General features: G+C 36.7%; 1 protein-coding gene across 5 annotated transcripts in view; it reads left to right on the forward strand.

The window, feature by feature from the left end:
- Positions 1-24,278, forward strand: part of abr (ABR activator of RhoGEF and GTPase) — a 373,871-nt gene that overhangs the window by 203,437 nt on the left and 146,156 nt on the right. For 3 of the 5 annotated variants that reach the window (XM_067437974.1, XM_067437975.1, XM_067437976.1), the window contains exon 3: positions 12,584-12,682. In XM_067437974.1, coding sequence (XP_067294075.1) covers positions 12,584-12,682 — 99 coding nt within the window. Of the gene's footprint in view, positions 1-6,115; positions 6,443-12,583; positions 12,683-24,278 lie in introns of those variants that run through there. The other 2 variants (XM_067437977.1, XM_067437980.1) reach the window with 1 other exon arrangement.

Raw genomic sequence — 24,278 nt, forward strand, 5'->3', positions numbered from 1 at the left:
ATATTTTAAATCTGACAAAGATAGCATGTGTAATTTAAGGGTGTGTTAATCATAGCCCGTTAATCCCTTCAGTTCAACACTTTAGAGGAAACATCTTTTTTATGATCAAGATCTTCCTTTTTTTTCGCAATGTGAAGTGATTGGACTGGCCATTTGTTAGGTATTTGTTATACCCTTACCCTATAAACATGCCTGTTTAAGCCAGCTTATCACTTCAGCTTGTGTATCAGCTTGTGTATCTCTCATCCTTACAGCCTTACATTTTTAACAGTTATAAGTTATAACAGTAACTGTATATGTACATGATATAGAAAACAAAGTATTCAACAGCCCCTGTGAGCTTGACTGCAGGTAAATTCAAGCATGGAGAAAGCCATGGGGTTAGCCTGATGTCGTCATACTCAATTCCCCTAAATTATTGTTTAGGGCTAGTAGTTGGCGGGTTTTGTTGTAAAAATTTGCCAGCCCTGTCTGCACATGCGCTGGAATAAACGATGTTTGCCGGTGTTGTAAAAAAAAAAAGAATTTAAGGATACACAGAGCACTTACCAACATGATCATCATTTCAGAGAGAAATAGTCAAGGTGAATGCATATACAACCAAGCTCTCCGTTAAGGATTTGAACAAATATAATCCAAGCGCCTTTGATGACGTGGATTATTATTACGTTACTGTTGATCATCTGCCCGTCATCGTCTAAAGCCCGCCCCGATGATTTCATTGGTCCAAAAAGTTTCTATTCGGGCATAATCACTCTTCTATGGATCAAGTCCAGACCTAAAAGAACTGCCCGACCTAAAAATGTTGTGGGCGGGGCTAAATTCGGTTGGCATCCAGGCTACCATAGGGTATTTTCTTATTAGAAATGTGCTGTGTGTTTTCTCTGCCTCCTCTCTCACTTTCATTAGAGGCTCTCAGAGAGTCTGATCATGTGGGCAGTGTTGTGAGGAGCTCTAAGAGCCTTATATAACCACTGCACAGAGACTCACACCATATATCATAATAGGCCTGTTTCTACAGACTCCCATCACCAAATCAAATTAATGAGAGATTAACTAGTGTACCATTCATTTATATAAATTCCCATTGATGGTAATGTTGTGTCAACCAGTTTATACTGGTTTTGTGAGAAAAAAGAGAAGATAAAGTATCATGCCATCATTTGCCATCTTGCTGAGTTCTAGTTCCTCTATTGAGCACTATATGTATATTATATGGGATTCCTCATCGACTTCTGTTCAAGGATTACCGTGTAATTTTTCCAAATGTAATTCCATGGTGATGATTATAATGATCATTCAAAGTTAACTATGTTTGTCAAGAAGGTTAATAAATAGCTTGACATCTGTCTGTTGAATGAGTGTGATGTGTGGTTGGGTGTGATCAGTCAAAAGTAGGTGGACAAATTTCAGCCAACCAGACTTTGACCTCAATCTGCTCACACACTCGCTTGCAAAATGTGTGCATGCACGGCAGCCAGTCACTCCTATAGACTATCACTTAATTAAATTAATGAATCTATAATTCTGCCTCCCCATAAAATATCACAAAGTGAATTTGAGTGTATTTCAGCGATGCATTGCGTGTTATACCCTACAATAAAAATGCCAGAATTGTCTTTGTACCACACTATAATTTTCCACCACAACTTTCAGCAATTTGAATAGTGATCGACAATATATCAGTTTCCTGATATTTTTTCTAGATATTTAAGCATTTTCCCATGATTGGGAATCAGGTAGCTAAACGTTTTGAGAAATGCATACACATAGCCTAGAAATCTAGACGCACCCTAGCGGCAGCAAATCTAATGTGCCGTGAGTTTCGTCTAGCAACTCTCATTACAGTTCTGAGCTGTAAAAATTACAGCTCAATTTTCTGAGCCGCAATTTTGGAAGACATGGAGTTGAGCTTTTCTCTGAGAAAAGAACAAAGAACGGCGTGGAAGTCATTCTAAAGAAGGGAAGATGTGTTCAGAGTATTGACGACCGGATACAGCAAATGTTTAATCTATCAACGAGTTCCGCTTCATATTGCTCTGGTTGGTTGTAGCTCTATCTTATCGCGTACAGAGGGAGTTTGAAAGACAACCGTTTATCCCGCCCCTCTGATTGAGCCCTGTCAATGGTGAGTTTCCAGACCAAACATCTTGATGTCGGTCTGGCTTGTCAGGCTTGTGTACAAGCCCACCATTAAAGGACTGCGTCTGAGGGGTCATGGTGGGCGATACTGCAAAATTTGGTATCGATCCAATACCAAATACATATAGGGTCAGTATTGCCAATACCAATACGATACTTTTTACTTAAAAAAAGAAAAAAACAATTGTGTAGGGGAGTACATGTGTATTGTGTACTTGTGTTTTTTAAGTGTTTGTATACATTTGTAGTGTTGCCACAGTATCGAATGCTCTTTTTACACGTATCACAAGTTGCAGTATTATCATTTAGTGCTGTAAAATAGCTCCACACAACGCTTGTCTTCCTCTCTGCCATCCTGACCTCTCATTTAATGTGCTATCAGCTTCACCCACTCAGTTTGCTGCTCCTTGGCACGTTGTGTCAGTGAGTCACGTGGCAACATAACAACGAATCACAGCAGAGCAGCAGGAGGGGGAGGAGTTGCAAAGTGGGCCAGGATATGAAAGCAGAAGAGACGAGTAAAGTATAATGAACGTAGAGGAGAGATATTTAAATCAAAAAATCTATTCAATTTCAACTGTATCGATCCGATACCAATACCAGTAGGCGCGTTTCCATTACCCTTCAAATTGTGCAAATTGAAATTGCGAATTGAAAATACGGCCAATGGAAAGCGAAAATTTCACCAAAACAATATATCGCAAAAAAGTTTTTACGCTCTCATGAGGTGGTTTTCAGGCAATTCGAAAAAGGACATTTTCGCAAAACTGCAATGGAAACCTTTTTTCCCCATTTACAGGTCACCTGGTGCGGTGACGCATTGCTGAAACATAGGGCCTATATACTATATTTTCCACTCAATTGTGTCGTAATAACAAGATATAATGTAGTTAAAAGGACATATATTTTCACCTAATAAGGACAGTGGCGTAACTTTAACCTAGTAATGACGGTCCCCAGTGCAGCCACAAATAATATAACTATATATAGGCCTACTGTAATTAAGACATATATTCAAGAAATGTAGTAAAACTGAAAGAGCCAGGTTATAGTTTCAGCCTTACTCAAATGTAGAGGAAACAGGCCAGTTACGTCAGTTACATCCATTCCAGACGATCTTGGTTTGCTTCTTGCAAAATTCTATAAAAAGGACTAAAAACAATCGCATTAACGGGAGAGAACCCATCCTTCAGGCCGCAAGTAACCTTGAGACTTTGCCATCTGTTTTATGCATCAGTCATGATAGTGTATGGGTAAGGTGCGCAGCACTAAGTTCTGACACCTTTCGAGCTGCAGTTCGAATCCGTCTTTTGCCGAAGTCGATATACTTCCTTTTCTCGTCATATATCAGATCGGAATGGTGTATATTTTCAATAAAAACAGAGAACACATTTGAAAAGTGGAAATAAAGTGTCTAACGTTTGTTGTAACCACTGCTCATGTTTTGTATGTGGACCAAAAATAAAATTCTGCCTATGCCACTGGTCGTGATCCAAGAAGTCGATCGGCAGCCAGAGTAGGCTATGTGAGCGGAGTGGAGCGGCGAGATTTTGAATGGAGTGAGAAGCAGATTTTTTAAAAGTCGGAGTGTTATGGTTTTCACTTGTTCCTAGAGCGCTCTACTATCGCTCCATCATGAGTAGCCTACAATTCATGCCAACAGGCCGGCACATAATAACTACATTTTTAGCCATAACTAGAGCTTAGATCGGCTCAAAAAAATCAAGCCGATCCTACCCGAGCCCGTGCACCCCAGAGACCGGCCCTGCCTGACACATTAACTGTAATTTTGAGCTAGAGCTCGATTTAAACCCGACCATTGTTTAATACGTGGGTGTTCTGACGAGAACGAGCCTGTAATGACTAATGAGCGGAGACACTGACACTGCATCTCTATAGCAAAAATATGAACAAAAAAATATACATTACCATTTTGTTCTATTAAAAATATGTTTCTGTTTATAAGTTTACATTCACCTTGCCGAATCCATCTTGCGTTATTCCCGCTCACTTGCAGGGTCCACTTCACTCAAACATTTGACTTAAGACACATTCATACGCAAACACTTCTATGACAGTTTGGTATATCCAATCACCTAACCTACCAGAGCACCCAGAGGAAACTATGAAACTTGCTGTGAGGTGACAGTGCTACCCACTGAGCCACCACTGAGCCCATACACCTTGCCAAATCTGTAAGACGTTTCCCTGATGAACCTCTGATATTTACACAGAATACCATTTATTGGGATAGATTTCTTTTTAAAATAAATGTTCTACTCCTCAAAAAAGAATCACTGTTTCCACATAAATATTAAGCAGCACATCTTGAGCACCAAACCAGCATGTTAGCATGGTTTCTAAAGGATCATGTCAAAATAAAGACTGGAGTAATGGCTGCTTTGCCATATAGGAATAAAATACATTAAAACAACAACAACAACAAAAAACAGTTATTTTAAATGATAGTAATATTTCACAATATTACAGTTTTTACTGTATTTTTGATCATTATCTGGATGAGCATTGAAGACTTCTTTCAAAAACATTAAAACATTCTTACTAATTCCAAACTTTTGAACAAAAGTGTATATTCCAAATGACACAATAATAACTTACACAATAAGTAATAATCAAAAGTTGCCATTCGTAATACTGGTGGCTCATGAAGGAGTTAATAGACTGATTAAACAAATATGAATTTCAGATGGTTAATTTGTCACCCAGCATTGGAGTCGGATAGCCACACCTGCAACTTTTAAGTACATGAAGTGAACATTCCACAATTTGTTTTTATGCAGTCTAGTAAATTTCAACCAATTTGAGGTTGTTGATTTGTGCTGATATCCTCTTAAAAATAAAGGTTCAAGGTTTTAAATTCAACCTAAATTTATAAAAATGCCCCAAAGTTCAAAATATGAATTGCCCATGAATGAGTTCTAGTATTTTGTATTCTGGTACACATAATATAGTTAAGCAATATATATCACATGAGCAAGAGTGCTATTTTCTCGAATATCAGCACAAATGGGATATACATTATATATTACAGTCCGATAAACAATAAGTAATTATATGAATTCACAAACTTTAGACACAATATTGTCAAATTTGACTGTTTTTGCTCTATTTAGCCAATGGAAATAGTTCCAAAGTGTTTCTCTCTTTAGGGATTCACTTTTTTTTAACAAATTAGGTGAGTGTATGATTCAGTGACCGATTCGTAAAGTCAGTGGACACTTTCTTCTTTTATGAATGAATTGGCCAGTTTGAACGAATCGGTTGAATGGATGATTTTATGGTTCACTTATTACGACTTGCTGCCACCTGGTGGTTTTAGATTTATGTATAATAGTGCAATTTCTTACTTTCCAAACATTTCTTATTACTATATCCAAAATGTTATATTTAAAACATTAATCTCATAACATTTTTGTAATTGCAGTGTAAATGTATTTTAATAAATGGTAAAATGGATTTTGTTTTGTTAGTTAATTGGTATAACAGCCCTATTGTTAAGTATTATAATTAATTAAAAGATTATCAACAATATGTAACTTTACTTTTTTATAAATAATATTAATTATTTTGGTTAACGGTGTAATTTATAGAAATACCTACAGAAGTAAAATACATCTGTAATCACATGCAGGTATTTTTTAATACCTGCAATAAATGCATTGTATCAAATTATTTATTAAATATTTTGTACTGTAGTTGAAGATACTAAATATAAAGTGGGAATGACAAAGATAGATTAGAAAGAGACCTGTTAAGCCCAGAAAGGAAAATGGTGGACAGTCTCTTAACCCAGGGCACCCGGAATTGACACACCAGGAAGACGAAATGCAGTCAGGGGGAGGGACAGCCTGTGTGTGTGTGTGCATGTATGTGTGTGTGGGGCCATTCGATGTGTGTAGTGCAGAGGCGGGCCATTCGATGTGTGTGTGTGTGTGTGTGTATACGAGAGAGAGGAAGCAAGTAGCTGTGCCTGTGTTTGTGTGAGAGAGAGGACACGTTACCGTTCCAGAGAGAGAGAGAATAAAACACTTTGTGAACAGAAAAGGTAGAATACAGTGGAGGCATTAATGTGTCACGGACAGCTTGTCAAAACTTGAAAGGAAGGAAAGCACAGAGAGAAACGGTGGGAGAGGAGAGAGAGGAATCAGCTGCCAGCATGGAGGAGGATGAGGATGAGGTGCTGGGTCTTCTGGACAAAGTTCTAGAAGATGAAGATTTGTTTGACAATGAGATGGACTTCGACTGTCCATTTACCCCAATGGAGCTCAGGACATTTAAGGTGAGAGAGAGAGAGAGAGAGACTGAGAGGTGAAGAGACAAGACAGCACTTCTCTCTTCCCCTGCTGGCTTGCTGAGGTTTTGCTCTGTCTCAATGGCTAAAAATAGTGAGGTGGAAAGTATTAAACCTTTTTGCGACGTGGCGTTAGTGTTTGTTCATTTCCCTTTTGCTTTGTACCAGTGTAATGTTACAATAGTGGGTCTTTAGTCTTAATGATCTTTATCCTGTTCTAACACTCGTTGAGACAGAGACCACTTGTTTTTGCACAAATACAGATGTTTATTCTCCAACTGTTGCTGTGATGTTGACTGTTGAATCTTTGGCATTGCATTCACTTTACTGTTTGATTTGGGATGTTTAGGGTCCTTATAAGAGCATCCACTTTTCATAATTTCACTTTGTGGCTGCCATTAGCACAGTCATATTTGCTCTATTCTCAGACACACACATTCAGAGTACAAAGACCCTAAACACACCATTCTAGAGAAAAAATAAATTCACAATGCATTGTGTGCATGTGGTCAGAAATGTGGTGTTTAATGCTGTGGTTCTAAATTTTGAAACAAGTTTGGTTTAGGACTGACCTGAATCATTTCGAGTTTGAGTTTGAGTATGGTCCATGCACACAGAAGATGGCCAAAATAATGAGCTAAAAAAAATGAGCAGCACGTTTTGAATGAGGACCGAGATAAAGAGGTGCAGTTCCTTGTTTACTCCCCCGTAATATTTTAGATTATGACATGAAAATGTAAGTAGTAAGAATAGCCAAAGCAGGCCACCCCCAAATCTCTCTGATATTTTGGTATAAATCCACGAATCTATACCTGTCTCTATTGCTTTCTTTTTGTCTCTTTTACATGAATGTTTAAAAATCTGGGGTTGGTAAAGTGGTTTTGATTGAAGATTCTTATGCTCACCAAGCTGCATTTACTTGATCAAAAATACAGTAAAAAATGTAATACAGAAAAAATGGCTTTAATTTAATGTGCATTGAATGCCATCGTAATGTACAGTAGGGATGTGCAGTGACGGCTGACCGACATCTTGCAACCATCCTGATGCCACGCGCCCCATTGCAAGTCTTGCAAATGCGACACACTAATCCTAGTAGTCTCTTCTATAGTTAACCTAAAAACTGTGTAGGGATTGTTCTGTAATTTAAATTGAGAATATAACTAATGCATTTATGCCATTGACTACTATATGAGAGATGCGACGTCTGTGAAAATACTGTCAGGCAGGCTACACAAATATTGATCTTTACCTCTCGACTTTTTTATACGTCTTAAGGCTGAAATACACTACACGATTTTTTAAATCTGAACAGATTTCAAAAACATTAGGCAACACTTGCCGACTTTGTAAATGGTTACAGAAAAAAGCTTGGCATCATACACTACCAGACTTTAAAAACGTCCGGAACACAAACTGAAACAAGCGCCTGGTTGCTAGGAGACACACGTATGACAGACATAACTACAAGCATGAGATGTGCAGGAGATGAGTGCGGTAATTTTTGAAGCGACTATCTGTGCGCTGAGCAAAAAGTCAACTAAAAGAGCCAAAACGCACTAGACGTGGCCAGTAATGGTCAGATTACAGTGGGAGTTAGAGGTAGGCCTAAGTGTTTTACTATGCTGATGAGTCAAAATATTGAGTCTAATCTGTAAGCGTGTTCTGTTCGTTTATTATTTTATTTTATTTTATTTTATTGCAACACATGTAGATAGAGGACAGCTTCGGATTCATGAATAAATAGATAATTAAATCATTTATTTATTTATAACATTGAGTTTTTCATTAAAGAAACACTGTTGTTAAAAGAAGCACACATGCTCTGGTGTGGCTTTGTTTGGAACTACTTTTGTTGACAATATTGAAGTTGACAATATAGTTTTGCTGTTTTGATTCCTACACGAGTCTCACACAGACAAGATGCGTGAGCATCGAGTAACGCGACCTTGTTTACGTTATTAAATAATCTGTTAACATTAATTGCCTACCATTAATAATTCACAGCTATTGACGCGCTTTGATCACGTTTAACTGTTAAACACGTATTCCGGGAAAGTGTTAATGTAAAACCCGTAGGCTGATGGTAAATAGTGACATAATGAATAAATTAAGACAAATGTTTACCTCAGAATTTGGTTTGCGAAATATTATTAGTATTATTATTTGTCTTTGCTGTATCAATAGGCAATATATTTATATTTAACATGAAGTATATGGCTTCCCTGTAAATGTACCCAGAGAAAACGGCAGGCAGCCGGGTAATGGCGTAATGGCTGACACGCAACAGAAATGCCACGCTCACGCCACGCGTGATGGCAAAATCGATATTATGTTGTTTTTTATTATTACTATTAGGCCTATATCTGCATTTATTTTAACCTACAGAGTCTCAAACATGAACATGTCATTTATTAATATGTATTTGTGTCAAAATGACATAAAATCAGCTTTTTTCTTTGTACTACCGGTAACAGTTGTCATCCAGCTGAATAACTTTTTCTTCCGTGGTGGAGTTCCACTTTGTGATCCTTCTGGTCTCCATTTCTTGTTTGTTGATTTTCGTTGGCTTGTAGTCAGTGATTTCCGGTTTCAGTAGCGATGTTGTATGCATGTTAAACATGTTTGATATCCTCCGACTGGATGGAATCAAAATCCGAAGCTAAAAAAATCGGAGTCTATGGCCATATACTACGCGATTTTTCATGGAATCTGTCGGCTTAAATCTTTAGACTGGCTCTGACTTTTGTCAACTAGCGTCAACTTGTTCAGATTCTAAATCGGGGGAAAATCGGGGCAAAAATCGGGTAGTGTATTCCAGCCTTTACTCTGCATTAACTTAAAATATTTTTTGTACAAGAAAAAAAGAATAGGCTTCAAAATAAACGATGTAAACTATGAAATATTGTAAAGTGGTCATTTGAACTAGGCTACACAAAAGACTTTAAAAAACAATATGCAAAATCAAAATTAAATATCTCAGAGAAAAGTGTGTTTAACTTATTGGAAGCGGATAAGTAATTCGTTTTTTTTCCCCTCACATGCAAGGATATATAGAAAGCACAGAGTCATTAATTGGGTTAGAAAAAAAAAAGTGTGTGTATATATATATATATATATATATATATATATATATATATATATATATATATATATATATATATATAATATGTGTGTGTGTGTGTGTGTGTGTGTGTGTGTGTGTGTGTGTGTGTGTGTGTGTGTGTGTGTGTGTGTGTGTGTGTGTTTGTGTTTTTAAGTAGAAAATAATATTTATGTAAAGAAATATATTAAAATAAAAAGTGCTTAAAAGTGCACAACTCTTTTTAAGTGGAAGAAAGCCTAGAAAGTATAGCCTAGATATATAGCCTAGAAAGTGCGGAGTCATTAGTTGGGTTAGAAAAATTACGGAAAAAAATAAAATAAAATAAATAATATATATATACTTTTTTGTAATACTTTTTTTTTTTAAAGAGCAAGCAGTAATAATAAATAGTGACGTAAATAGTCATCTTAATGCAAATTCTTGTCTGAAACTAATCACAACTGTTAGCATTCTATAGAAACTATAAACTAGCATTCTATTAGTGGTGGGCCAAAATGTCAGTGGTTCTAATAAAATTCCTAAATTCAGAGGCCAGTTGGCTGACTTCAGTTTGTTTTTGTTTTGTTTTTATTCTCTTGCAGACTCAGTCTCAAACATACATCAGCTACGTGAGCACTAGATTTCAATGTGTGAAGAGCATGTGCAATAACCATTGTGTCACAGCTCTGACCAGTTACAGATATTTTGATGTGTTCAGTCATAAAACGGATGATTATCTCACAGATGAAAATTAGGCAACAAAAAAAAGACAACAATTTTTAATTATTCGTGACCAATGCATTTCTGGCTGTACATTGTTTAGCCAAGTCTAGAAACTTCTCAGTCTCTGTTACTTCCTCTTCAGTCCTATTTGCTAATTCTGTCTCTCACAAATGACACTTATAATTTTCTTCCTATGTCGTCATTCTTTATCAATATCTTATTAATATCAGCACTGGGCACCCTACTAGAAGTCACTGATATTCATTAAATAAAAGCCGCTATGTAAAATTCTGAACCTCAACACACACTAATTAAAATAGTTCTCACTTAAAATGGGCTAAGTCATTGCATTAGGTTCAAAGGTATTTCAAAAAGAAAAGAGTTGGTGCAAAGACATCCATAAATCAATAGGGACCCCAAAATGCTGTAATTATTTAATCGCCCTCATGGCATATGAACTTCTCTCTTCTGTGAAACAAAGTAGTTTTTTTAAAGTTTATATATATGCACACATATTTTTCCACTTTTTGTCACCTTAAAATAAAATGTAATGGTTTGAAATTATGTTGAGTGTATAAGTAATAATAGAATATTATTTTTTGGGGGGTAAACTAATCCTTTAAGGATCTTAAAAGAGTTATTCTGGGTTTTCACAATCTGTTAAAAAAATATATTTTTTATTTTTTATTTTATTTTTAATTCTAATCATGTCCAGTATTAGCATCTAACTTTCATAATGAGTTCTGGCCTCACTTTAGTCTGAAACTTATTCATTTTCTCCTTCCAGAGTGTCGCAGAATAAATAGTGCTCTTGACAAAGGAGTGTTTGTCTGTGAATAAGGGCAATGGTTGGGATATTTGGCTGCTTTCTTTATGTGTAGTTAGTCATAAGGGTGGTACTTCCTGTCTTTTCAGATAGAACCGCTGTTTATTATTTTATGTAATCAAATTCCATGGGTTTCATGCAAACTCGGTTAAGGTTTGATTTATCCTCATATTTGTGGTGGTTTTGGTGGACAGACATGGTGGGAGAATTTGCACATACAATTGACACAAGTCATGTAATGAAGTAATGGCTGTTGTAAATGGAAAGTTAAAAGGGGATTTGGTTTCAGTGCTCATTTGGAGCAAAAATATTGGGAAAGACATTATTATTATTATTATTATTATTATTTTAATTATTAAACTTGAAAGCTCCTTGAGTTTTCCCTCTTTCCCTCAAATTCACAAGTATTTGTTAGAATGGCTAGGTTTAGCCATTTCTATTCCTTTGTTTGAATACACTAACACAGAAACAGTTTGAACTCTGTACCTGGATGGGTGAATTCTAAGGGTGTGTCTCTGACTGAGAAATTTCACACCATAGAGATAAATAAAGATCAGAACAGACTAGTAGAAAAAGCAGAACACATGGTTTGATTAACAACATCAGCTGTAGCATATTTCTTAACTGAATATCACTATAAAAATGCATACAGTTCACTGCAGTTTCCAGCTGAAATGAATACTACACTGTAAAACCAAAAATGTTTATTCCTTTTCACACATATTATAATGGCACATATTATCAATACTTTTTATTAGTTATCACCTCAAAACACCTGCGTACATGTCCCGGGAAACATGGTTCGCCAAAAGAGCTTGAAGTCATGTGTTTTGTAAAAACAAGTTAAAATGGCATGATTGCTTCAGAAAATGCGTTTTTGTCTCACATTTTCTTTCTAAATACTATTGGTTGTGGAGTGGTATGCTATTTTTAAACAAAAAGCATGTACCATTTAGCGCCACTCACAGGACAACTCACCGAATTCTAATAGCCGTGATGTGTGCATGAACCAACCTAACATGTTCACCTTGGAGTAAAATTAACACGCTTTGTAAGGAAAATTCTATTGGTGAGAATTTTGTCATCATTTTCTTACCTTCTTGTTCTTCCAAACCTGTATGACTTTCTTTCTACTGTGGAGCATAAAAGGTACATTTTTGAAGAATATCCTAGCCACACTTTTTGCTGCATAGTTCCAAAATGACTAAATGTCCTTATTATTTCAGCACTATTTTACCAGTCTTCTGAAGTTATATAGTAGCTAGTATTGCATGACAACAGGCCTCAGTTTGTTATTCACTGAAAATCATACATGCTTACAAAATTTCACAACAAAAAAGGTTTATTTTCTATTGTCAATAGTGTAGCAATTTATAAAGCACCACTTTTAAACCAAGCAGCTTTAAACAGCATACGTCAGTTGGACTACAATGATTTTGCATCCGTTTTTAGATTCCCCTGATTTATCTGTATTGTACGTGTTTCTGTGTTTCAGGGAGACATGGAAAAAGGTCTGGAAATGAAGAAACTGGTTCTGTCTGGTTTCCTGGCCAGTGAAGAGATCTACATTAACCAGCTGGAAGCGTTGCTGCTGGTGAGTACTACTGCCACAAATATTGTCACTCAAGCTTAAACTTGATGTGGGATCTTTACAGTCCTTGAGGGAATGTTTTAAGGAGCAATTATATACTTGAGGTTTGCTGTTTTGTGAATAAAGTAAAGGGGCATGAAAGGCATTGTTAGGCATGCTGCGAAGCACAACCCTTTCACCCTTTCATTCACAATTCAGCATCTTGTACCGTATTGCTTTTATAAAATGGTAAGCACACCATACAATTTTTTTTTTTTATCCTCGGTGGGCATGCAAAAAACTCCACAAACCACCTAACATAATGCCAAGTGAAACACTGCAACATGACAATACAAACAACAATAAAATCAGAAATGGACTTTAACTGTTAGTGCTTTGTCTTGAGGCTTTTTAGAAAGTCAGCTATTGCAGGGTGACAGTATATGAGATTAATACAATGTTTCTGCTCACTCTATTGTGATCTAATGCAGATATTATATATTATAAACGTACACATAAATGTATTATGAACAGAACACAGAAGTTTACCGTCACCATATGATGGGAATTATCATCTTGCAAAATTGACTGATGGATTGACAGAGTCTTTCTGCGAGTCATCAAAAAAATATAGTTTTATTCTATCTAAACTAAAGAAATTTGAGTTTGAATGTATGAATACATATTTTTCCAAATGTGCAAACTTTTGGGCCAGCCTGTAGCCTTTTGTTGTGTACCGAAGCACTGTGATCAAAAATAAATGGGAGCAAACATGATTGAATATGTTCAGGTTTGTCTTATTATTCTATTCAGAATATCAACTTCTGATTGATTTTGCATGATTTTGCATTCCTATCAGAAATTAAGAATTATTAGTATCATTGTAAAAAGTTATCAAAAATCTAAGCCATCTAATCTAATACTTCAAAGCTCAAGGTTAAATCTAAATATTTATTGTAAAAAAATGTTGTCATCATCCTTCAGTGCCAGACTTCATTAGCAAATGCAGTATTTACCTCTCAGACTATCGTAAAACACACTACATTACATTCAAACTCGAAAGAAACAAAGTAAAACTCAAAAAAACAATCTTGATTTGTCTTTCTACTGTTCCAATAACCAGGTCTGGTTTGGTTTAAATAAACCAGGCAATTCACAGAGTTATATTAAAAAATGCTGAGACAAGCAGCGGGAAACAGCGGGTAAATACACTTCTAATAAGTTAACTCTATAAGAGAGTTTTCACTAAAATGACACACTAAAAGATACGTACACTATAGCGTAAAATACATAAACTTAATTAAAAAATTAAATATTAACCTCTTACACTCAGTATCAACCTCTGCAACCTCTATTGTCAGTTGCTAGCGTGTCTTTTGAGGTCAGAAGAGTGAGGTTTACTCGAACAGCAACTACTACTAGCTGGCCTCTGTTACATAAGCTGTAATAACCCCCCCAAAAGTCTGCACTTTTTAATTTTTTTTCTCCATAAATTGATTTTTGAAAGTGTGTAACTCAGGCCCTGTGAGCTCTAGGAACCTGCAGACAGTTTGGGCTATTTCCACTAAATTCCAGAAAATAGTGGAAAAAAGAAGTTTGTCTGTGTCATGTTGTATGCCAGATTTATTCAAATGGTTCTGAAGGGATGACCCCCCCCCCCATCCCCCGCTACCCCCCTCCACCACCACCATATATAGTGATATAAATGTAATATCCCAGTGTCATTAAATTAATTATACATGCTGGAAGTAGCCCGAACTGTCTGCAGGGTCCTAGAGCACACAGCGTTACACACTTTCAAAAATTGATTTATATAAAAAATCCTTTTTTATATAAATCCATAATACAGGGGTTATAACAGCTTACACAAAATATACTTACATGTTTATCACTTTTAGCAGTGTTTTATGTAACTTTAAAGGGTTTCCTGTAAAATGACACCAACATTTTGAACCTAGACCACTGTATGTGTGTATGGGAGGCTTTTCAATTTGGGTAGGCCAAATGCAGTTGGAAATGGCAGCAGAGTAATTTAGTGTAAAAACATTTCTTTGTGTAAAACAAATGCCAACGTGATGCATATTTCCAGAAAGTAGAGACTCTGAAGCTTTCAAATGGTACCAGATATGACATCATAGCTCCTCCACAGACATTTAAAATGGAAAGTATCTACATGACGATGTCATTCCCGTCCCTGTACAGGGTCCACGGAGTTTAAGAGGTTAAAGGGGGGGTGAAACACTCAGTTTCAGTCAATCTCATGTCAATCTTGAGTACCTATAGAGTAGTATTGCATCCTTCATATCACCGAAAAGTCTTTAGTTTTATCATATTTATAAAAGAAATATAGGCTGTACCGAGTCTTTCCGGAAAAAACCGAGCGCCTGGAGGCGTATCGTGTGGGCGGAGCTAAAGAATGACAAGCGCGCAAAGCGGTGACGTCCTCAAGCGTGGAGAAACCCATCTATCTCAGCTAATACAGATAATGATCCACAATCAAATCTGAGGGAGAAATAAATTGAACAGGAGAAACGGCAACATCAGGACGTCCGTCTCTGTGGTATGTAAGTTACTGTATTTAATGGCCTCTCCACATTTGTGTGTGTTTACTCGCAGTGTATGAGGACATGATTCGGTTTATGGACTATTGTATGCGACTAGACCTTAGAAGTATCAAGCAAAACAGTTTTGCACGTCAGAATACTGTAACGTTATACAGAGAACAACAATGGAGTAACCGTTAACAGTTAGCGCATTTGAATGATCGTGTCGTTTACTGATGTTTACTCATGCGTCCGTAGCCAAAAGCACAGACATTTGAGGCAGTTTAAGTTAACTCACCGGCTGCTTCCAAAGCAGGACCGAAGCTTTAGCGCTGGGACTGCTCCGTCAAAAACACACTTCTTTGGTATGATTTGGTAAAGTCCTGACAGCAGTGGTGTGTAAATCCATTTTGAGACGCAACTGAAACGATGTTGTGAAGCTTCCCGTCATTTCTGCGTTCAGAACGGTTCAAATGCAGCGCTGCCTTCCCGGAATGCTGTGCTGAAGCGTTGAAGTCGCTCGACGTCACCCATAGGAATAAAGAGAAGCGCGGCGCCACATAAGTGTTCACGGACGACTGGATCTGCACCTGAGAGACTGTTTACAGCGTGCTCTAGTCACGCGCACGCGCGCGCGCACCCTTACCGGGAGAAGAGCCCGTACAGCCCATACAAGGACCTTCCGCTCTTATTAACGTCAAGTAGACCCATACTCGAAAAAAACTTGCCGAAACTTGTGAGAAACCGGAAGGAGTATTCAGGGTTGCCAACTTTTAAGTTCAGGTTGGAGTGAGATTTTTTAGGGGCGGGGGGGGGGGGGGGGGGGGGGTAATGCTTTTGATCTTGATTCAGTATCAGTTTATATCTAGTATATATACTGTACATAACAATATGTTTGTTTTGGCACTAGTTTAAACATTTCTTGGGTCAAATTATATGTGCCATTCCTTAATGTTCACTTGTGACTGCTTATATAAGTATCATTATTCATTAAAAAGATTAGGATGCAAGTTATTTAAGTTTTGAAATTTCACATTTAAAGAAATCTACTGTTTGATCATCATATCTAAATATTTATTAGAATGCAAAGACTGCAATATATTTTTGAGCAACTAGATTAGATACATGTATATTTATTAAAGAGCCATAAGGCACCTAATGGCATTACAAATAAACATCAATATATTTTTTAGCCACAAAATGACTCTAATTTGCCTCTTTGAATTGGAATTCTCTATTTTAATATTAATTACTACACTAATTGTAATATAAATTTGAGAAGAAATACAAATATTAGAAGAAAAATATTTTAAGTGGTCATATATTGACAATAATTGTTCCACAAATAGTATATTTAGTACCAAAAGATCTCCTCGAAATATTCAATAAATATAATTTAATGAGTATGAGTGTGACCTATTAGTAAGGAATACCTGAGGGCTAAATACAAGAATAACATTAATGTTAACAATGTTGAATCTCTATCACTCTCCATAATAAAACGATCCTGTAAATATGGCTGACTTAATAATCAATAAACACTAACACTATGCTGTACTGTTTACCAAAATTTGCAGCAAACATCTATATGGTGAAACTGTTGTGTATCCGCTTGAGCCATTTAAATGCATTGGCACGGCGCTAGAAGTATCGAGCGCTCATGGGCCACGTGACCAGCGCGCGCCGCAGGGAGACGAGAGCATGCAACTCCGCTTTTCAACGCCTCTGGCTTTAACATTATGCCACATTAGCGCCAAAACGCTATTTATTGTTTGAATTTCATTAAAACACATTTAAAAAAATTAAAGCTTATAGCTTTGTTTAATATCAAAAGCAGGTTTGGCAATTTGGCGTGAGATTGAGTTGGGCGGAGTGAGAGCGTGAGACAGAGCCTGAAAGCGTGAGTATCACGCCAGATGCGTGAGAGTTGGCAACCCTGAGTATTCTTGACACAGAAATACTCCATCAAACGTCCAAAATTAGTTTTTGAAACTTTGTCTATGTTTAGGATGGGAATCCAAGTCTTTAACAGTGTAAAAAGCTCAGTATGCATGAAACAGCATTTCACCCCCCCTTTAACTTACCAAACTTCCAGATATCCACCGACTAAGACTAAGATATTCGTGTGTAAGCTGCTGCAGTTGTTCTGACGTCAGTCAGGCTGTGTGCTTTCGCTATCACAATAATTCATTGTGGCAATAATACAGGACTGCTGTAACAGCATATAACAGCCAAGTTACAGCTAAATTACAGCAACACTAAAATACACTGTAAAAAACCACTCAAACAAAGTTACCCAGAATGCAATACAAATGACAGCATTTTACTTTTAATATAAAAATGCTGTATTGTACTGTAGGTTTTTACAGTAATGTGCTGCTAAATCTACAGCTACATTTAACAGGCTATAGGCTATATAGCTCCACTGCGGTTTGCGATTTATTTTCATGGGGAAAATTTGTTCAACCCTATACACCAGCCACACACACACACAAATTGCACCCTGTATTATGTCCCCTTTTTTTAAAAGTAAAATCATTCAATTCGATCATAACAAAAAACAGTCCCTGACAGTGACTTATTTAATGCCTCACCTGATGAATGACACAAAAACTGTTCTCATCCACTGTCATTTATTTCACAATACATGATATTTCCTCACATACATACATATGCTTATTTCTCTGCTTGAGAAAACAAGAAGACAACTAAGAAGCGTAGGTTGTGCAGTATAAAAACAATGGACTACAGTTCTACACGAAACAGAAAACTTTGAAATAATATTTCCTCTGCATTTTAGAAACGATGGGATTCAATGGACATATACACACACATCAATGTATCTCCTATATGCAAAAACTTTCTGCTGGCATTATGACATAGACATAATGCCAGCAGAGGTCTGTCTTACTTCATTAAATCAACAAATAAACTGTTGTTTTGTTGAAATTCACAATACATGGAACAGATTTGACAGTATATCAATAGTTTATGTTTGCAACGGGTGTTGCGTAATACACAGATATGTCGGGTGAAGCAATCAAATCTTCATTGTAAATAAAACACACCTATTGTAAGTTAGTTTTTCACAATATGGCTTCTTAGAGTGCAGTAAAAAAAAGCATGTGTACACTAAGCCAATCAGGAAGCTGAATTTCCTATTTATAGAAGAAGCTGAAATCTGAAGTCTAGCAAGCAGTACTTTGTTCCTCTCCTGTTTGAACATGTAATTTCCTGTCTTTTTTTTAAATCTTTTTTTCAAATATCTAGTTAAAAACTTTTTCTAATCGAGTATTCTTGCCATCATTTCTAATCACAATCTTATGGGAGTTGAATCAACAGCGGGTTTCTAGATTGTTCAAATTTGATAAGAGAGGATGCAGAGTAAAAATAAAATCCCTATGATAAACAAGGGTTTCCTCTCTAAACCCATTAAGGAGAGCAAAGTAGTAACACACACACACACACACACACACATACACCCTGAAATCCAATGTGAGTATTTTTAGTGCGTTTATTATACTAGACACACACTGTGCCACCAGCTGTTACAGTCTTTAAGGAGCGCCTGGATATCTCCTGTCTCAGTGTAAGTAAACCGTTTGTTAAACAGACCTGGGTTTCATGTACTTCTGCTCTCTGCTGCACACTTCCCGTCTATACCTTACTCAGCACTTACTGTAAGCAACTTATAGCACTTACCTTACTGTAAGCAAAATAGCTAAAAATACTGGAACAGAGCATACTGTATATAAATTTGCATATTTTTTCATCTTTTCCAATCAGTCCTTGACATGACAGAGGGGGGTATGATTCCTGTCATGCTGATGTCAGATCACTGGCATTTTTGATAAGACTCCAACCACTCTTTCTCAAGTGGTTTTCTCACTCAAACCACTGCCGCCTGCTGCTTCTGCTACTGGTTACTTTTATAGGGAAAAGCTGCCCATAGCTGCTGGTCTAGGATCTGTTTTCTTCGTAATAATAGCATTATTAGTTTTTTGTTTTCACTTCCGTCAGTAATGTAGCCAATCATAGACATGTTTGTTGAATGCATATCTATATTTGCGCTCGTCAAAGGATTCAATTTTCAACGTGTTTTCATTTCGGCACGCAATGGCCAATTACAGGTGTTTGAATCAACTCACAGCTCAAATTTTTGTCCAGTTCTGCACGCACACAAATCCTCTCTTACAGAGTGTTGAAATTATGTAAATAAGAGATTCATTGTGTAGTCAGATACACTGATTAGTATAAAATAACTTTGTGAGATGAAGGAATGAGAGCATTTAGTGATTTTGAAGGGAGCATTTTTGTGCTGTCTAGGTGATAAATAAAATGAATAGACCTATATTATATTCAGAATTTGAATAAAACTTTTCTTTTCCATTGTTGACAAGTGTCCACATACAAGTTTCAATACATAGGCCCATAAATGCAGGATTCACACTCGAAATTGTGATGACAGAATGATAGTGATAAATATTTACGTATTTAACTATGTATCAAAATCAGGCTCATGTAGGTTAAATGTTAGGAAACACAATTCCTGGCTACATGTTAATGTCTATAAATCTATCAATAAATCCATCAATCAACTTTATTTATATAGCGCTTCTACATTGACGATTTTTTCAAAGCAGCTTCACAGTGTTAAACAGGACAATATTGCAACAAAATTTGATTTGGCTGTAAAGTTGTTCTGGAGAAAACAGTGATGTTATCTGCTTGTTTTAATTTATCATAGAGCGACAATGTTGGCAGATCAGTATTATAGTTTATAGAATTAAATAAGACCTAATTAATTCATTTTATTTGTATATTTTTACTTGGAACATAATTTTAGTGTCCCCAACTGTGCAAGCCAAGTCAAAGGCAACAGTGGCAAGGAACCAAAACTCCACCAGGGCATGATGGAGAAAAATAAGCCTTGGGAGAAACCAGACTCAGTCAGGGTGCAAGTTCTCCTCTGGCCTATTATCAAACAGTGTATGATTATTATTCTGGCAACCTTACAGATCAGAAATCATATTAGATCGGAATAGTCAAAATTTCTGGGTATCACGCAAGAGACAGGTTTAGGATGGCTCATTGATTGCACAAGAGTATGGATACTTGAAAGATCGGAGTTATTGCGCCGGAGACGGGTTTTTTGAGGATAGCTTGACGGTGAGGCAAATTCAGAGGAGACACCAACTGACACGGCTCCGCAGACACTCCAGAATGTGTTGGTCATATCCAGACGCAGGTCCACCATTCGATCCGGACACGGCCTGGATCCGGCCGACTGCAGTAAACCTCGGGATAAACAGAGAGAGTAACATTAGTGTGGATGCCACTCTTTTTATGATGTAACGAGTACATCAGGTGTTATGGGAAGTGTTCCCGGTTCCGGCTGAACTAATTAATGCAGCCTAACAATCAGTCAATTGATTTGAATAATGAAAATAAAAATGTTCTATGTGTATGCCATAGTAAAGAGATTTGTTATTTAAACTGACAGAGTATGTCTACTTCCCGAACAATGCTAGGAAGACTATTCCAGAGTTAAAGTGCTAAATAGAAAAGGATCGACCGCCTGCAGTTGATTTAGATATTCTAGGTATTATCAATAGACAATAGACGTGATGGATTAATGTGTTATGAGCTTGCTTAAGTACTGGGGAGCTAAACCATTTAGTGCTTTGTAAGTAATAAGCAGGATTTTAAAATGTATGCGATGTTTAATAGGGAGCCAGTGCAGTGTTGACAGAACTGGACTAATATGATCATACTTCCTGGTTCTAGTAAGAACTCGAGCTGCTGCGTTTTGCACTATTTAGAGTTTGTTTATTAAGCGAGCAGGGCTACCAGTAGAGCATTACAATATTCTAACCTTGAGCATTTTGCATCGAAAGCATGTGCCGTAATTTAGATATATTTTTAAGATGGTAAAATGCAGTTTTACAGATGCTAGAAACGTGGCTTTCAATTGAATAATTGGTATCAAAGAACACACCCAGGTTCCTCACTGACGACGAGGGCTTGACAGAGCAGTTATCAAGTGTTAGACAGTATTCTTGGTTACTACTTGTGGAGCTTTTTTGTCCAATAATTTGGAGTTTTATCTGAATTAAGTTGCAGGCAATTACTATTCATCCAATTTTTTATATCAGCTATGCATTCCGTTAATCTTGTGAATTGGTAAGTTTCGTCAGGGCGTGAAGAAATATAGAGCTGAGTATCGTCAGCATAACGATGAAAACTAGCGCCATGATATCTCCCAGTGGTAGCATATAAAGGGTGAAAAGCAACGGTCCTAACACTGAGCCTTGTTGTACTCCATACTGAACTTGTGATCAGTGTGATATCTTCATTTACTGCTACAAACTGATAATGGTCAGATAAATACGATTTAAACCATACCAATTGAATTCCACTAATGCCAACATAATTTTAGAGTCTTTTAAAAAAAAAAATTTTGATCGATAGTATCGAATGCAGCGCTAAGATTGAGTAATACTAATAGAGAGATACAGCCATGATCAGATGATAACAGTAAATAATTTGTAACTCTGATGAGAGCACTCTCAGTTCTATGATACGGTCTAAATCCTCACTGCAAATCTTCACATATACCATTTCTTTCTAAAAAGGAACATAATTGTCAAGACACTGCCTTCTCTAGTATTTTTGATAGAAACGGTAGATTCAAGATTGGCCTGTAATTGACTAATTCTTTAGGATCAAGTTGCATTTTTTTAATAAGTTTAAATAAATTATAGCCAACTTAAAAGTTTTCGGTACATATCCTAATGTCAAGGATGAATTAATAATATTAAGCAGAGGATCTATGACCTCTGGAAGCATCTCTTTTAATAGCCTTGTCAGTATAGGGTCAAGCAAACATGTTGTAGATTTTGATCATTTAACAAGTTTAGCCAGTTCTTCTCCTCCTCTTGCAGTGAATGAGTGTAATTTTTCCTCAGTGACACTACAATGCTCTGTCTGAATTGATACTGTAGTAGATGCTTGGATGGTTATAATTTTTTTCCTAATATTATCAATCTTATTAGTAAAGAAGTTCATAAAATCATTACTGCTGTGCTGTTTACAAACGTCAGAAGTTGAATCTTTATTTATTTGTTAATTTAGCCACTGGAATAAATACCTAGGGTTGTGTTTGTTTTCTTCTAAAAGAGTTGAGAAATAAGCATATTTATGGCCTTTCTGTATGCAATCATGCTCTCTTTCCAGAAATTGCAAATTGCAAATTGCAAAAAAAACCCTCAAGTTTTGTTTTCTTCCAGCTGCGCTCCATTTTTCTGGCTTCCGTTTTAATGGCCCGAGTGTGCTCATTGTACCACGGCGTTGGATTATTTTCTTTAATCTTCTTTAAGCGCCGGGTAGCAACTATGTCTAAAGTGCTAGTAAAGAGAGAGTCAATAGTTTCTGTTGCAACATCAAGTTCCTCTAGGCTATCTGTAATGCTGAGGAGATGGAACTGATGAGGAAGATTATGTACAAAGCAATCTTTAGTCGCAGCAGTTATAGTCCTGCCGTATTTGAAGCGAGGGGATGGCTTTGCTGCCTTAGCTAAATTAAGTATACATGATACAAGGTTATGATATGAAATATCATCGCTCTGCTGCAGAATTTCAACGGTATCAACATTTATTCCATGTGACATTATTAGATCTAAAGTATGATTACGGCAACGAGTGGGTCCTGATACGTGTTGTCTAACTCCAATATAGTTTAGAATGTCTCTAAATGCCAATCCCATTGTGTCTTTTTCATTGTCTACATGGATAATAAAATCCCCAACAGTTAATACTTTATGTGCAGCCATTACTAACTCTGATAGATGTCTGTATTGTGCCCTGTGGCCTGTATACAGTAGCCAAACACAAATGTCAAACGCGATTTATCGTTTAAACTACACAATGTTACATAAAGCACCAAAACTTCAAAGGAATTATATTTGAAACTGGACTTCTGAGTAAAGCTAAAGATATTATTATAAATTACAGCAGTACCTCCCCCTTTACCTTTCAGATGTGGCTCATGTTTATAACAATAATCTTAGGGGTGCACTCATTTAAAGTAATGTAATCGTCAGGTTTTAGCCAGGTTTCTGTCAAACACAGCACATCTAGGTTATGATCTATAATCATATCATTAACAATAAGCACTTTTGGCGAAAGGGATCGAATATTCAGCAAACCAAGCTTTATCAATTGTTCCTCTGTATTATATCTGTTTATTTGTTGGACATCAATTACATTTTTACTGTTAAATGGATTTGATGGCTTTTTTTGTTTACTAATATGGGGAACAGACACAGTCTCTATGTGATATCTGTGCTGGGATTTAGCTGATGCTGGTGACGTGAGACAGCTAGCAGACGGTTGGTTTAGCCAGTTTGTCTGCTTCTTGACCTGGGCCCCAGTGAGTCAAGGTTTGCAGTAAAATCTGTCTCATTTTGTTCTACATCATCTTGAACATTTACTGGCGTCACCGGGTTATCAGTATTCTCTATCTGAACTTGAACAACTGCATCCCTATTTACCTCATCCATAATTCCGGTTGAAAAAAAACAAAAACAACAAAAAAAACAATTCAAACACCTTAATAAGGAAAATCCCCGTACGGGCCACCAATATGTAACACTCAGCCTGATAAAGGCTGTTTACACACCTATCACGGTACGTTAATCCTTTTCTTAAAAGGTGCTCAAATAAACTTTTCACAACTTCCACTTAGATAATAAACCAAAGTGTATTGAATCAGCAACCCCAAACCCAATAAACATATATATATGTATACAATATTAACAATGGTAGAAAAAAAATGTATAGAAAATTCAGTCCAAGTCCTGTGTGTGTGTGTGTGTGTGTGTGTGTGTGTGTGTGTGTGTGTGTGTGTGTGTGTGTGTGTGTGTGTGTGTGTGTGTGTGTGTGTGTGTGTGTGTGTGTGTGTGTGTGTGTGTGTGTGTGTGTGTGTGTGTGTGTGTGTGTGTGTGTGTGTGTGTGTGTGTCAAATCGGTCTCACCGGTGCAATATTATAGTCCGGGAGCTCGATGAAGCAAAGTTATC

This window comes from Pseudorasbora parva, chromosome 3 (assembly GCF_024679245.1).
Source record: "Pseudorasbora parva isolate DD20220531a chromosome 3, ASM2467924v1, whole genome shotgun sequence".
Taxonomy (NCBI): Eukaryota; Metazoa; Chordata; class Actinopteri; order Cypriniformes; family Gobionidae; genus Pseudorasbora; species Pseudorasbora parva.